The sequence below is a fragment of the Barbatula barbatula genome, assembly GCF_947034865.1.
Source record: "Barbatula barbatula genome assembly, chromosome: 23".
Classification (NCBI taxonomy): domain Eukaryota; kingdom Metazoa; phylum Chordata; class Actinopteri; order Cypriniformes; family Nemacheilidae; genus Barbatula; species Barbatula barbatula.
The window spans coordinates 9,661,685-9,679,370 of NC_136786.1; the positions used below are offsets into that span (position 1 = coordinate 9,661,685).

General features: G+C 39.0%; 1 protein-coding gene across 1 annotated transcript in view; it reads right to left on the reverse strand.

The window, feature by feature from the left end:
• The window catches only part of pard3aa (par-3 family cell polarity regulator alpha, a), a 348,067-nt gene that overhangs the window by 157,872 nt on the left and 172,509 nt on the right, over positions 1-17,686 (reverse strand). The window contains exons 10-13 of the mRNA XM_079487989.1: positions 17,443-17,582; positions 16,121-16,249; positions 707-895; positions 448-615 (exon numbers count right to left, since the gene is read on the reverse strand). Coding sequence (XP_079344115.1) covers positions 448-615; positions 707-895; positions 16,121-16,249; positions 17,443-17,582 — 626 coding nt within the window. The remainder of the gene's footprint in view (positions 1-447; positions 616-706; positions 896-16,120; positions 16,250-17,442; positions 17,583-17,686) is intronic.

Below are 17,686 nucleotides of genomic sequence, written 5' to 3' on the forward strand. Positions count from 1 at the left end.
TCGTGTCGCTTTCTCTCTCCGTCTGCCCATCTCCTGTGGCTGTCTGATAACAACTACTCACTTTAATTCACTTTTTCTGCTTCCAAACTTCCCATTCAGTACACAACCCTGCCTGTCAGTCACACATGCTGCGCTTCTTTGCATCTTTATGCGGGAGCAAAAAGTGAAGAGCGAAAGAAATAGCTTTTCTTAATCAATCTAGTTGTTATTTACTCTAGAAGAGAAACTTTGGATTAAAAGACTTAAAATATCTTGAATTGCATCAATTTATTTTGGCAAACTGCTTTTTTGTGTTAAGAATAAACTAACAGCGACGGTGAGTGAATATTTGTGCTTAAACAAAAGAAATGTAAGACTTAATCTTTTACAGAATCCCATTTTACATGTATTTTTTATTTTAAACAAGACAAACAATATATTATTATCTATTTATTACATCAACCTTACCTCTCCCGCCGCGACCCCCCGGGCCACTATCAGTTGGATCATGCCTCTTTTGTTGCCCTCTACAGACATGGAATGGCGAAGGGTCTCCATTGCTTCCTGGTTTGTTTTTTCCAATAGAAACTCTCCATTGATGGCTATGAGCTGGTCATTTACCCTCAATCGGCCGTCCTGTGATTACAAATACCAGAACTCATTAAACACATGAAACGGACATGAAGAACATATGATTGGTCATGTAGCCAATCAGAGGGCTACTCACCTTGCAGGCAGCCCCTCCAGTGATTATAGACTTGACGAAAATACCCAGGTCAGTTTGGGACTCTTTGGCCCGGTTGCCCTTGACGCTGACCCCTAATCCAGCCGAGCCCGAGTCGTTGAGAGGAATTTCGAAGGTCATAAACTCTCTTGTTCCATCTGGAGTTAAGATTAAGTCATCTTGTTCTTCTTTCTACAAAGAAAGAAAAGATTGTCGAAAAGTTAATATACTGTACAAACGAACATGCATTTCAGGCTTATCGTTTTTTTTAACTGTTCTTAACTGTTAATTACAATAGCTTTAATTTACAGTAATCACACGTAGGTTTACAGTATGTAAAAAAGCGCCGCTAGAGGGCGCACGATCAAAATAACAACAATGCCGTAGCTTGATGATGCTGTGAAGGAGCGTTGAATGAATGGATCTGTTGTGTTCAACTCCATCGCTGATGGCCATCAACAGACGGGAACGAGAAATCATGTTAGCGGATGAGGTAAAGTAATACAGTTTTATAAACGTTGTGTAAAGTATGGTCCATAAATAAGTGACTGCCCGAAACAAGCTAGTGGCGTGCTAGACGCTAGACACTACTTCTGCATTTGTCCATGACACTGTTGTCATGCGGTTTCTACGTCAGTAAAGACGGTAACAAAGGCTAACGCGGATATAACGTCATTGACAAGCGACTGCACAGCCCAGTGTCACCGTTTAGAATGGCGATTTTCTCACAATTTTCAAGTAGGAATTTTCAAAAAACATTTGAGATATATCAATTACTCAGCTGAACAAAATATAAACTGTAACATTGGCCTAGCGGTCTTTGGATATTTACTGCAAAATTGTTACAAACTGTACCTTTAAGACTTTAAAATGATGAACACGGTTCAGACGGTTGGTTTATATTATAAAGCTAGTATCTATGTCAACTGTAAGCACTATAAGTAAAATAATAAAGTGTTGAGAAGCACACAGTCACAGTGGCTGAAGAATGCCAGGTGCTTGGGTTCAGCCCAGCTGCAGAGAGCAAAGAGGCAAGAGACGAGTTATAGAGATTCAGTCAAGCGTTCAGGTGAGGCCCCATATCTCGCCGTCCTTTCATAATGCACCTCACACATACACACACATCCAACCCGTGCCGGAGCTGTTGCCATGGCAACCCAGGTGGCTCTCAGCAGACAACGGCAGCTCTCAGGTTAAGAACCAACAACCAGGTGAGGAAGAACACACACATCGCCTTCAGACGTGGTCACTGACACAGCTGCGAGCTATGCAAATCTCATCCAGCTGTTTTCTTCCTGTCACACAATTGAGAAGAATGAAATAACAACAACGGTCTGTTTTAAGCTGACACAATGAAGTACCTCACATTTCCCCGCTCGATTACACCCAGAAAGGGCCCCAGAGTCGGCGCTGAAATCTATTATGGATATAAACGCAGACGCTGAATGAAGAGGCATCCTTGTGAGTTTTACCAGAGCTCTCAGTTTTGACAGATGCGCAGTTTTTGCCAGCTCCTCCATGGAAACAGAGAAATAACACTTCCTGAAAATTTCCAGTGCTTTCCAAAACTGACGGTGAAATTTCAAAGGCCTCATCTGTTACGCCCAGTTTTCACTATAGGTATTATTAAAAATTAGCTGAGATATTTGAAGATGTACAGTATAGCAATACAGTATACAATCGGAGACAAATCCGGCCAAGCTTAAATGAACGGTCATATTTTACACAGACTTGGCAAGAACTAACGGTGATTAATCAAAAAGTAGAGTAAACGTAGCACTTTACAGATTGTGTCAATCAATCGAATTAATCCGTCGAGTCAAACTTTGATTTACGTGATACAATTCTGCTATTTATTGATATAAAACAAATGCCAAAGCTAAACCACAGTAATAATTTAACAAGCAAATGCATTACCAACGTAAAGTTGTACATTTTCTGGAAATAAATGTGATTGATCATTGTGCAAAACTTTATGCCAGTTAAAAACTTTTTTTGTAAAGTAAAATCACTGGTTTTGCATGTTATTTTATACCCAAATTTGCAGTTTATTGCTGTTACTCTCTGTAAATCTCTGTAAAATTAAAAAAACTTCTAACTATGTAAACGCCGTGAAAAAGTTGTTAAAAGGTTGCCATGGCATTGCAATGCATGTCCAAAAGAGAGTTGATGGTGGATGCTTACAAGCCCAGATCAAAATGGTCCACATTCTAAAGTCTAAATGATATTCTGATCTCCAGATGTGGCACAGATCCATTGCCCGCTTTGGGGTTATAATAAGTGCCCTTGTGCAAAGTCATCCAGTGGTGCTACATGTGGCAAAAACTGATCTATTGCAAGCAACTCTAGATCATTGCATGACCTCTTCTCTGAGCTCACCTAACACTCAATCTATAACCTAAGACATTTTAAAGCCATTCGCCATGCAACAGTTCGTCTTAATTGATGTTCCAAGCAGGCAGTTCACTTTCACAAACCTGTGAATTTCATTCACCCGCTGACAGAGGAGAGCGCTTTGCTTCATAAAGTGGCATCCAGCTCGACCTGGCCCATTGTGTTTGGGAGTAATTAATTCATTCATAAGCAGACCGGGTGGCATGCATTCATTACATGCTTTTGTTTTCAGAGTGAGCTTGAATTATACTGTCAGCGCGCACACAATGAAGAGAAGAGCCCACGGGAGTTAACACACAGCGTCTGAACGCACAACAGAGAAGAGCAGACGGGCCGACGTCACACGTCTACGGTTCTCTCTCACTCCACAGGGACACAGAAACAGATTAAAGAGAGAAAGAACGAGAAAAAAAGAGCAAACTAAATGAAGAACGAGTTAATTAACCAACCTTAAAAAGAACCATATAAGACATGAGGTGAAGCTCGAACACAGCAAGAACAAACAAACTAAGAAAATAACCTGTGAATGGGTGAATAAATTAACTAAATCTAAAGAAAGAAAGGAAGGAGGGAAGGATAGATGGATGGATGGATGAAGGAAGGATGGATGAACAAAAGGGGGAGTGAGTGAGTGAGTGAGTGAGTGAGTGAGTGAGTGAGTGAGTGAGTGAGTGAGTGAGTGAGTGAGTGAGTGAGTGAGTGAGTGAGTGAGTGAAAGAAATACAGACAGACAGGCTGGAAGAAAGAAAGAAAGAAAGAAAGAAAGATTGAAAGAAAGAACAACAGGCAGAATGGATAGATGGATGGATAAAAAAGAAAGAAAGAAAGAAAGAAAGAAAGAAAGAAAGAAAGAAAGAAAGAAAGAAAGAAAGAAAGAAAGAAAGAAAGAAAGAAAGAAAGAAAGAAAGAACGACAGACAGACAGACAGACAGACAGGATGGATGCATGGATGGATGGCTGGAAGAAAGAAAGAAAGAAAGATGGATGGATGGAAAAAGAAAGAAAGAAAGACAGACAGACAGGATGGATGGATGAAAGAAAGGATGGAAGAAAGAAAGAAAGAACAACAGACAGACAGAATGGATAGATGGATGGATGGAAAAAGAAAGAAAGACAGACAGACAGACAGGATGGATGGATGAAAGAAAGGATGGAAGAAAGGAAGAAAGAAAGAAAGAAAGACAGACAGACAGGATGGATGGATGAAAGAAAGGATGGAAGAAAGAAAGAAAGAAAGAAAGAACAACAGACAGACAGAATGGATAGATGGATGGATGGAAAAAGAAAGAAAGAAAGAAAGAAAGAAAGACAGACAGACAGACAGGATGGATGGATGAAAGAAAGGATGGAAGAAAGGAAGAAAGAAAGAAAGAATGTCACGTTTGCAGATGTAAATTTTGCTCTTCTGGTTTGAAACAATTAGCACTGTTGAAACTTTCTCGCCCAGATGTGGCAAGAAAGACATAAAGGTCACCGGAAATGAATTTAAGAGGCTAAAAGAAATCAGTCAAGGATGTAATTGTGAAGAAGGCCCCTGCATGATAAGTACAGTAACATGAATTTTCTCGCATGCTTTCTGTGGCCCACAACCTTCTGATAAAGACTGCATATTAAACACCTCCAACTAATGAACATTCAACTCTTTCAGGTACAATTAGACCCAAAGAGCCAAGAAAGAGGAAGAGATAGGTGAGACTTTTTAAGCCCGAAAGGGAAGTGAGGAGAGAGAGAATGTCACACCTCCTAAAGCACAGGTGACAGGAATAACACCCCGTGCACTATGATCAATTGTCCAACGGCAGTAAAAGCACAAAGAATCTGATGGAAAATGTGTTAGAAACAACTTGAGTGAGCATTTCTCATGCACGGTCTTACAATCTGCTGATGTTGAGACACAACCTTGAGAATATATTATTTTATGAATAATTATTTTCCTGCTTTCCATCAATTCTTGTCAATCTGTCCTTTCAAATAAAGGTAAAGATGCACTGGCATGATGTAAACATTTTGACTACAAAAGTTTAAACAACTGTATTATCTTTTTTTATAATGATGTTTTGAGTTGCGTAGCTCATATTGGCCAGTTCCTTTAAATTACATTGTGTCTAACAATGTTTGTGGGTTTATGGGTAATTCTGTAAGAATAAAAAAAAAATGTAATAAATAATTTATGAGTGGTTATAGTTGTGACAAAAAGTATGCATGTTTTTAAAAAAGACGACATACTGCGTAGGATTTCTGTGAATTAACATGCACAATCCATAAGCGTAATACTCAACAAAATGGAGAAGGGATGAGACTCTTCAAAGATCACAAAATAGTTCATTAATTAAAATGTTAATTTATGGACCGTCATGTATGTGACAATTCATTTACCTGACCAGGGAAGATTTTGCTAAAAAAATCTTTAAAACTTTGTGATGTCACAAGGGTATTTAAACCACCACATAATGAGATCTTGATCTATCAGCAAGATGAAACCCTTTTGTAAAGACATTTTATCTTAAGGTTGACATTACAGGGCTGCCGACTGTAGATCTGGCCCATCGAGATTTTTCCTGTGTCCTCCATTTTGCTCTACAAACATACGACTTTATCAGCGTATGCCGGCAAGCCCCCAGAAAACACAATTATTTGCAAATCATTTGTAATTATTTTCTAACATTGTTTATGCTTTTTTTATCCGGACTTTGTTATGCATGCGAACGCACAGACTACAAGACCAACAGCGCGGTTGAGATCTAACAGTGCTTGACCACGCCACATGCTCTCTAGAAACCCTGCCTGTCCCGATAAAAAAACAGCTCTAAACTAGTTTGTTTATCATCCTCGTACAGATATAACACTGCCCGCTTCGTATGAGCACCCAGGCTAATTGCTGTCACATCTGAAAAGTAAAAGTGCTAAACAAAAACAGGTGGCAGCTCCAAAGCGTTTGGTGACAATACCGACATGAACTAAGCTAGCAGAATGTTATTGTCTTCCGCTGCACGTTCCAACATTAGCCTGAACGTGGCAGTTCGTCTTGGCTCTGCTAATTTGGAGTGTGGCGCTAATCTGCAAATTCTGAGGTAAAATGGTAAAGCAATGGAGAGAACGAGGAGGGAAAACAAGGCGACGATTTCAGGGGAGTAAAATGGTTTCGAACAAGCAATTGAACTTAAGCGTGCCAGTCTGGCTAATGGAGACGGCTGAGGTAATTTTCACAGTGGGGATGCCGGGTTTAGTGCTTTAAAAAGAGAGAAAGTGCATCACTTGACACTTGAGCATCCAAAAAACATATGGGCACTGAAGGAAGAAGAGACCGGGATGTGCCGTAATGGATGTCACATTTGCGGTTTTGGAGCTTTCTGACCTGCTGTTGCAAGTGCAGCGTTTATGAGAACAACTCGACATGCTGAATTTGCTTTTTCGACTTTTACGATTGCATTAAATACTATTAAAGTTACAAAACACAATATATTTGTGTGAACAAAGCGTATTAAAGTATTTGTACGTAGCTTGGGAAGACTTGGCTCGACACTCACAAAAAGTCATTAAATTTGGTATGTTGACTTTTGCTGTTAATCATTTCAAATCCTACACACATCCTGATAAAAACTCCAGTAGACTTCAATAGTCGTCCTCATTGAATAAAAACAGTACCACATTTTCCAGGCAGGTGTGAAGGAGTCAAGGTCCCAGTCAATGTGATAATTCATTCGCTGCAAAAAAAAAGAATGCAAGACTGCCAAGTTACAAATAGATCCTGATAGCTATCTTGGCTCAGATGTGACTCTTTTTCCCATGGTACTGTGCCCATTTTGCAGTCACGACATCTCAGATGAAACACTCTGCCTACCAGCTGCCAGGAAGGACAATGGTACGACTTGAGGTCTAATTTTTACACCTTGTAAGCAGAAGTTCCGCATTACCTCAATTCACGAAGGCAAAACTGATAATTATATTACAGATACTTTGCCTCGGATAAAAATGTTCTTCTTCGTGGCTTTGCCCACCGGACGTTAACTGAAAAGTTTTCACTTAAGGTCTGTATATTCATTTTTCTGCAATACGGACGGACTGTGGTCAGAGTTATGACAGTTGAAACACGCAGGCTGTAATTTGGGACAAAACCGCAGACACGCCCGTTAAATAAGAAAGGGGCTTATTATCTTAATCAACCGAGGTGCCCTCCAGCCCAAGCCTTGTGCTTGCACTGGCCGTCGCTATGGAAACAAGTCAAATGGGTTGCTACACAACATATCTTGACATCATAAAGCATGCATAACTTATTTTGCCAGCGAAAAATTGTGATTCTGGTGAGAGCTCATCCTCGATCAGGAAAAAAGAGGGTCTGCAATCAAAACACATCTCTCCAAAACAGGTTTAAAATCACTGCAAATCTGTCCCGAACTGTGTATAGGCCTACAACATACATATACAAAAATATACTTTTTTCAATACTTAAATGTTTTTATATTCAACAATGGGCTAGGCAATATGCAAAATTATTGTCACACAAAATGACATTATAAAGAAATCACATAATCAAACTGGTTCTGTGTATATTTGAAGAGTTTATTTCCAACTATGTTTAAAAAATAATAATAAATGTTTTTCTTTATTGCGCATTCCAATTGACCTTTTGCGTGCAGTTTAAGGAAGTGATGTTTTAAGGGGAATATAATACTTTTTCTATCACTTGCATACGTAGAGTACAAGGATGAGCAAGCTGGCAAGATGTGCTTCGCGTCCCTGTGATGAGCGCAACAAGATCAGCATTTGCAGTGACATTTTAAAGGAAAGACATTTTCAGCAATGATGTCGCAAAGCAACAGCTGTACTGTGTTTGTTGTATTTAACACACATAAAGATTAAGACACGGATGGACTGTTGTTCTCTTTTGTACCGAACTAATATTGAAAAGTTTACTTTCATTTTCACAAAGAAGGATCACGGCCGAACTAAAATTCTGCCGCAAGTTACTCTCTCTCTCTCTCTCTCTCTCTATAGTTCCAGTTTCCATGTATTGTTGGTCATTCCAGTCCAGTGTTGAATTTAAACAAAAGCAAACCTCAGGAGTGACTTAAATTCAACCATAACTAATGTTAAAGACAGAGAGAATTAATGAGTTATTATAATTTAGAATTAAGTTGTATTAATATTTTAAATTAGCTTTAATTTTTGATTTAATTTTAGTTAAAGTTTTAGCAATTTTGATATATGCCATTTTATTATTTATTGTTTTATTTGAATGTTGCTTTCAAAGATTAATACATTTTTATTTAAGCTTTATTTTAGTTTTAGTTTATTGTCATAATTTGAATAAGTTTTTCCAAAAACAAAATGTAGGTCAATATTTGATTTGATTTCAATGTACAGGAATGTTTTCAGAGTTTACATTTTAGAAAACTAAAATAAACTTGCAAAGACGTGTGAAATCTGTGAAAATGTTGGGTTATTTAATAGTATTTTCATTTTTGAATGGATCCTAAAATACATATAAATGTTTAACCCTTTAGCAATCCTGTTAAATTTAGCAAAAATTCTTAAAAAAGACATGCCCAAAGTAAAGTGCATACTGTACTTGAAACATTTTGAGTATATGCAGGGTTTTGGTATCTTTTGAAAGGTGAGACTCTGAAGTTTGTTTCTAAAGAGTCAGAATCACTGCAAATCTTACTGTTATTGAGTAATAGAATTTTAAACACACTGAAAGAGGGGAAAAAATATTCTGCCTACTTTTTAATTTTAAACAGTTGCCTGCATATGACTATAGTTGGGAGCTATTAGCTGGAAAACACATTGGGATCACAGCATGAAGCCTTACCAAGCTAATTTGATTACAATACCTTAGAAAATGTGTTTTTTTCACATGTTTATCTAAGTTTATGTCTAGGTGGCCTTCTAGAATGGCCACTTGGAGACTCCAAATGGTCCTTTGCCATTGACACATAAAATGCTGTTATTCTTGAATGCTTTTAATGTACAGTCATAATTCTGGGCTCTAATGAAAGGCTACTCTATTCCTTAGCAATTATTGACAGTGAATTTGGATGACACATAGTAACTGAAACTATACTTTGTGCAAATAAAGAGACTATAGACTAAGTGCTAGTGTAATAAAATCATTTGTAATATTAGAACAAACACACTCTAAATAAATGTATAAAAACCCAAACTATTTACAAATGTTATAATTACATTACAGGTTATTGGCAACATGCCACTCGTTATAACAATCACGGCTTGGCAAAAAGCACGAAGGCACCTCACATGAAGAACATTTTACAGGAGTCTTTGCATGGCAGTGCCTCAGACGGCCTGTGGTGCTGTCTCCACTGATATGCACAGGCTTGTGGTGTGCTCTGTGTGGAGTGGGGGATGGAGCGGGTATGTCAGCAGCCGCTGCCAGCTCTTCAATGAGTGTCTCCCTGAATGCCTTCTGGTACATTGTTCAACAACTTCTTCAAGTGAGAAGTTTTTCCAAATGTAAAACTCTTTACACGCTCAAACTCTTTCCTAGCAGCTTTTGCGCACGGTCACGAATCCCTGTTAGAATTTACGCGCAGCCGCACACGTGTTTGCGCACGGACCTCTCTACTTACAGGTTGAATGTTTCCCGTGAAGCTGCATATTTATCTTTTCGGAATTCTATTGGCTATCAGATACGCCCCTCATTAGCAAACTCTGACGCGACAGGATCGATCTATTGTCAATCAAGTACAGGAGGGTCTCATCCTTCATCCTGGGCGCTCCTTGGCTATTGCTGCCTGTTGTCACCTCTTAGATGCACCTATTCGCTCAAATGAGGTGTCAATCAAAAGGGCAGAGTTCAGTGGCCATATTGACATAAAAACATCTGCAATGTTTACAAGTGAAGAGACGCTACACCACAAAACGCGTCGGAGATTTGATAGCTCTGTCGGCTTCTTGAAAATTATACTACCGTTTTCCTTGAAGTTTATAGACATATACGTGTTAGATTTACTGGATCATTTAGAGTATACCTATACCATTTTTGTTGGAATGTTATGGATCAGTGGACTACCAGGAGGCTTTATAGGAGAGTTTCTTCAGTTTTGTTGCTGCTTATTTGGTGGTTGGTTGTCTGACAAAGACTCTGATTGCATTGGCTGTGTTGATTGTATATTAAAATGGTTTACATCGTTCGAATCACAAGAATCTCAGCTTTGTAAAGATATGTGATATGTTTAGGTTTTGTTTTTCTAAGTTGTTGTATTTCCCGATGTTATCAAGCAAAACACGCAGTGTACCGCCGACGGCACAGCCGATTGATAACAGGTTAAACAATAAATGAGAAAATAATTTATGAACTTGTTTTCTTTGCCGAATTTAAGATCTGCAAAAATGTCATCATTTTTTTATTCAGTTTTCTGGAATCAAATGCGAATAAAAAACAATATTGTTTATTGAGAATTTGACAGAAATATAGTCACTTGTTCACAGATGCAACAGATGCATTTAGCATTTTTAGTATTGAAAATATGTTAAAACTAAGAAAAATAACATACAAATGTATAGCTGAAATGCAAAACCCTTCAAATCTGTCAGACCACTTTTCGTTAAAATTTTAATAAATTATCACGGTCCTACATTTACTTTCAGCAATAACAGAACGTGCCGAGTCTGGTATTTAACAGGTTTTGAAGCTAAATTATTTGAGTGACATATATACCTGCGGGGAGCATTCACTCAAAATCATAATCTCATATTTGACAGAGGGGGCTTTTAGACGGTCTAATAAAAGTAAAAAAATATTTTTTAAGCGATAATATATACTAAAGCAATAAGCCCCAAGAAGCAGTGGGTTACAGTGCATTTTATAACAGCTGAGGGCGTTGTGGCACGACGAGAAGCGTAGGAAAGTTTCTTAAAATAAAGTAAATAAAATGATATGGTCATGTGGTCAGGCGTTAAAAATCGGGGTATTTCATAAAACCTTATAAGTCCGCTCAGCCAATCAGAATCAAGGACCAGAACTGACCGTTTTATAAAGTCCATTTTGACATAATCCTGTAGCTTATACAGCTATTTAATGCATACACAAAATTGCACTACAGATTTGTCATTTTAAACCTGCTCGAGCTTTCTCTAAGTGTTATGAATGATTGCTACAGCTCTCTGCCAATCACAGGCACTTCTGTTATACGAACAGACTTATTTCTCTTAACAATTCCCATCAAAACTTTCAGCAGTCTCCAAGTTACAAACTGATTTTGGATTTTGGATACAAACTGGATTTGTTTTGTCCCTCAATGAGTTCAACTTAAGTTTCCAACATACAGTGAACAGATTCAAAACAAATGGGACAAGTGTGTGCGAACCGTACACAAGTCATTCTAAGAAACGGAGATATTATGTGCTGTAAATAATTGTGACCATTTGAGACCAGCACTTTCAAAGGTCCGAAGCAATGGCGTGGAAAACAAAACAACAAAAGTGTGATTGTTTTTGTCAATTCCTAACCATTTAACATTCACGAAATCATTCCAAATCATTTGTGCTTTAAAAATAGACACAAGACACTGAAACTAAAGGGACAAGGGCAAGTTCTGCATCTATCTGTCACAAAATAATGCACCGCCTATTTTGACAACGCCTGGCAAAATGGGCATCATGTCACGGGATATCGAGCCAACTCATCAGCGGTTATTAAAATAGAACCCGTCACAGATTTGTCTGGATCTGGCCTCAATAGAAACCATGAATCCAACTGTCAGTAGACATCAGCGTTTGAATTAATTGCGCAATTAAGATTCTCTTAGCTTGGCAGATTCAGCCTCTAATGGATCCATGAAAAGTCTGAACTGGTCATGAAGAGGAATTTAATGTAGTGTTTAATTACTGTTCAGCGCTCAGCTGAAATGGCGTTCACGTACACCCTGTCATCCGCTCGGGGCTGTGAGGTTTCTGATCAAGAAAGTTGCTGGCAGGAGCATTGATGAGGTGCAGTTTTTGTATGTAACAAGACAATAGTTGGGAACATGAACTCCAACTTGGAGAGATCGCTCATTGTCTTTCATGAGATCATTTCCAAAGAACTTGAGCCAGAACGTTATGGAATATGAAAATGTTTCAATAGTCCAACTCGACTCAAATTGCAAATGCAAATTTCCTTGTGCGTTTGTAGTGAAGTAATATCACAGTTATGACACTACAACAACTTCGCGTGGAATTCAAGAGCTTCATTTGCAAGTCAAGTATTTGTCGTTTTCCTTTATAAAGCGCATCCATTCCCATTAGCCTCAACAGCTCCAAAACTCGCTCGCAACTTGCTTATGTCCATCAACACAGCTTCATCTTCAGTCAAACTGCCGGAGGTAAATATTCCTCATTTTTGCCCCTTTGTTTCTGCTCCTGTAGTCTTCACAATGAGTTATTTACTCTACCAGAGAGGAGGTGATAAACAATCTCTGCTTGTCACTGTGGCTTAGCAGCTGTCTCAAACACGCAGGACTTCGCGCCGGGAGATCAAAAGCGACGATAATTTACGCCCAACGACGGCCAGACAGCCGCAAGGTGGGCTTTTTGTTTACCCGGCAGAATTGCTTGTGTGTGTGTGTTGTGTTGTTCTAATGCCCTCGTGTCGCCGCTGGCCACATTAGTGTGGTGGGTAATTGTGTTTCTGACATGAATAATTCAGCAGAGGAGTGTCTGTCAGGTCCTGGAGTGTGTTTGCAAGTGTGCGTCTCGCCACAAAATGGCAAGGTACGATTTCATCAAGTTCGGGATGTCTGTCAAAGCACGTCTGGTCCCTGGCCGCTGTTGTCAGTTTGCTTTTTTCATTCTTCTTCACAGCGGTGGTTCTGTGATGGCACCCTGAGATACCCATCACATCTTCATCATTCTCTCCATCTTCAGGCCCATCTGTCTCCTGCTGCGACCTCTCCACCCGGATCTTCCCACTTCAATCATTTCTCTTATTCTTTAACTCGTGCCTTGACTATCCATCTATGTTCTTCTGACATCCTTCTTTCACCCTCACTCTCTTCATCTCTCATTTCTGTTGCATTTCTCATGAAACTGAAATGATCGGTTTGCATTTACAATTCTTTTCCGGTGCCAAGACCCTGTTTAAAGTCAGATGGCCCCTTTGATGGCCCTGTTCCAGATTACAAATGGCAAAATTGAATAAAAAATGGCATGCTCAAATATAATTAAGCTGACTTTCATTGTAATAAAACTTAAGACATATAAATGTAATAAATAAGAACATCTGTATATTACTCAACCTTAGCAATTAATGTTGTATTGTGGCCGGCAAGTTGTATTGTTAAAAAATAATATATTAAAATGAACAAATTAATAATTATTATGAACTTATTTAATAATAATAAAATAATTATAATAAATTATTTCTAATATAAAAAATAGCAGCGGCACCCATTCACTTCTGTTGTGTGGACACAAAACCAATGTCAAACAAGTCAATGGGCACCGCCGTTGTTCGGTTACTAAAATATCTTCTCATGTGTTCTGCAGAAGAATGAAAGTCATGCAGGTTTGAAACGATATGAGGGTTACTAAATGATGACAGAATATTTGGGTGAACAATCACTTTTTTCCTAAGTTGGCATTTGTTGTGTCACCTGTCAGAAGTAGCAAAACCAACGAGAGCAAATAGTTGTTTAAAGATCAGTAATCTTATGCGTAATACATGGCAATGACCATGAAAACCACTTTGAATGCCACATGACCTCAAGTATAAGCACTAAACTAACAGCATCCCCTCAGCCACACTCCAGGGCACCCCAAGGATAGCGCTTAATCGATTCCTCCACAACAGCATCTTTGGAGCTCCCTGAAGCTCCCCATGGTGTAGCCTCTTGCTTTCGATTCTCTTTCTCTTTTCCTCAAAAGGGCGAGGGCCAACCGGGGGCATCAAAGCTCATTTTTCTGCTCTTCCCTCGGGAACGGACTTTGGCTGTGAGCAAAGGTTAAAGCTGAAGCCCCTATCAATAAGCCTCTGCCAGCCTCCGCGTTAGCACGATAACGCTTTCAGGAAATATCTGCATTTCCCTTGATGCCTGGAAGGTTAATCATATGAGTGCCGATAAAAGACAATAAATGCGATCTTTAGCATTCTAGCTGTTAGCATCACTCCCTTCTTTACATTAGTTTTAAGTCTTTTAAGGTACAGCTCATCCAAAAATTTCAAACCTGTATAATTTTTTTAATCTCCAGAACAACATCGACCCCCGTTGACTTCCATGGTACGGACACAAAACCACAGAGACATTTCTTAAAATATTTTCCTTTGTGTTTCACAGAAGAAAGAGTCTTAAACAGGTTTGAAATGAAATGAAAGTGAATAAATGACAGAATTGTTATTTTTGGGTGAACATCACTTTATATTGCAGTTCCGGTCATGCTGTATTGCACAATATATCACCATTTTGCTGCATGCCAAGACTTACAATGTAATTTAGCCATAACTGTTTTCACAATATACCACAATCTGTTGTATATCACTGTATATCCCAAACGACCATAAACAAATGTCTTAAATGAGATCCACAAATGCAGTTCTTCTCTTTACAAACGCTCTCTCACTACCTTACATACAGTCATTAAAGTAAGTTGATTTTAATTATGTCCCATCATTAAACGCTATAAAGCATAAGTGGTGCTCTCGTACTCTGCCGTGTTGATTTATTAGACTGTAACCTGTGGCTGAGCGATGGCTTCATTGGTGTGTCACTCATTCTTTTGATTTAGCTCTTCACAGATGATGCGTTAATGGTGTCACGCCGCGATTGGCTCACATGACGACATTCCCACATCATCATCATCATCTCGGCTTATTTAACCACCGCTTTTCTGTCTCTCACACACATCCACACCAACAAAACGGCATCAATAACCCGCCTCTGTCCTCTCTCGCTCCAATTTATTTGCAATAACTGTCAGCTGTGGAGTGATGCTTTTGTAATCGTATTTTTATGAACATACTTGTATGGATTATTGAGATCTTTTAATACCTGAACGGGGTGAGGCGTTCAAGTCAAAGCCTCCCGAATGTTAATGTGACAATAAGAGTAATGAAGCGTTCAAGGCTTTATCAGTTTCCTCTCTTGAGCTCTTTCCACCCAGATTTCAGAGAAGGGTGAGAGCCGACGAGAGATGGTGAGTTTGTAAATGTGTGTCTTCATGATGGCGTCTTTAATCAAATCTTGCCTGAGCTGGAAAGGGGAAGCCGAACCTCATCTCCGCCAACTTATGTGGGATGGATAAGTCATGCGTTTTCTCCGAAATAAGACCGGAATCAATCAAACTGCGTTTGAACTCGCATCCAGAATCATGTTTTCCAAGCCTTCACTGAGTAGTCAGTCATTCAAATGTGTGCAGATCGATTTGCTTGGATGAGAACTTCATATATGGTATTTTAAATTCTTGAAAAATATATAGTTTTTGCCACATAAGAAGCACAACTCAACTTTCAAAGCACTACATCTAGACTCAACTGAGACTTTTGGACTTCGAAATTGTGTTCTGGCAGATTTCAAGGTTTCAAAAGGACAGTGACAAAATCTAAAAGCATAATTGTAAGAAGTTTTGCTCCTTTAAAAATATGTCTATTGTCCACACGAAACAGAAAAGAATAAAAGTTGATAAAAAACAGCCAAGAAAAACATCAAATAGAATAAATGAGGCATCTTTATTACATTTTTGTAACCGCGAAAAAAACAAACTCCATATGGGAATGAAGTCTGCAGGTAATGTTCACTTCTAAACTGTCTACTATGAAGATAAAAATGACTCTATAATGAGTTGAAACGCGTGGCAGCTGCCTCTATGGCACACATGTGACCTAAATAGATCTGAGGTGGGAAAAGAGGCCATTTCATGGTGCTATATGAACTCTGTGTGATATCAAGAAACTGTTTTATGGTGGCCATTGTTAAGGCATTTTAGAAAGGTTGCACATTTACTTTGTTTGTGTGAGACTTGTGCATGAGAGAGAGAGAGAGAGAGAGAGAGAGAGAGAGAGAGAGAGAGAGAGAGAGAGGGACTCACTACTTCACGGGGCAGAAAAGCATCCTCTTGCCTGACGATGACCAGACCTACAGTGCCACCCATGGGGGTCGAGCGCAACAGGAACACAACCTCTTCTTGAGTCTTTCCATTTAGATCCACTCCGTTGACCTAAACACATGCAATGAAAAAAAATTGTAATCATCATGTAGCACTAATAAAATATGTTATACCCTCAAAGGAAACTCATCCAAAAATGTTTATTCTCTCATCATTTATTCACCCTCATATGATTTAAAACCTGTATCTGACTCTTTTCTCTGTGGAATGCAGAAGAAGCTATTTTGAGAAATGTCTCAATGGTTTTTTGTTCATACAATGTAAGTCAATGGAGGTCAATGTAACATTCTTCGAAATATCTTATTTTGTATTCCCTATAAGAAAGAAAGTCATACAGGTCTTTATAACAAAATGAGTGTGAATAAATGTTGACGGAATTTTATTTTTGGATGAACTCTCATTTAAGTTTGCCATGAAGCGACCAATGACCCATTTCGACCCGTCTCTATTATCTATTGTATTTGTAGGTATATTATTTGTGACCACTGTATTCATCAAACTGTGCAAAGCACCTGCTAAACCCACCGTAATAAACCCAGACTAAAAGCTAAATAAAATATATTTTATGTTATAATACACAATTATACCTTACTATTCATTGCCCTCACATTATTGCGACCATGACAACAGGAAGTACCCATCTGTTATTTTTCTATGGCAACATAAAGGCCTGGGGTGAACCGACAGCACTCTGAAAGGCCTCGACTCCATTAAAATGATGAATCAGGGTTTGTTAAACCAAATGGATGACGTTCTGGCTCCACGGTCACATCTGGCATGAGAGCTTGCAGGTGTCCTGTTCCATTTCGAAATGAAATGGCCATTGTTGATTGGCTGCCACTGTAAATCAGCCATCAGCTGTAGTTTTTTTTTTCTTTTTCATCCGCTCTTTGTGTTATTATTATTTACTCTCAGAAGCTAAAAAAGCAAGTGCTTCTCAGAGAGAGAGAGAGAGAGAGAGAGAGAGAGAGAGAGAGAGAGAGAGAGAGAGAGAGAGAGAGAGAGAGAGAGAGAGTGTCAGACAATGGACGCTTGCCTGCGATAGACTATGCAGAATGAACTCAAGATGGAAATCCTGTAGAAAACAAAGAGGCAGGACACAAGGAAAGGAAGATGTTTGCTGTAGTTCATACAATAAAAAACATTTGATGATGAAATGTCCCTGCAGGAAGTTGCAGTTGGCAGGAAGCTGTGAATAGGAAGTTAAAACTGCTTAATGTCACCAGACGTCCACATTTTCTCACCTCTAGCAGCCGGTCTCCGGCTTTAAGACGTCCGTCCTGGATGGCGGCTCCACGGGCGAGAATATTTTTTACATATATGGGGGCGGAACTGCCAATTGGGACATCTCTGGAAGTGATACTAAAACCCAGCCCCTCGGGACCTATAGAGCAAAATAACAAACAATACAAACATGAATGGACTCAACATGGACACATAAACATTTCAATGTCGACAGTCCATCGGGAATTGACTAGAAATGAATAG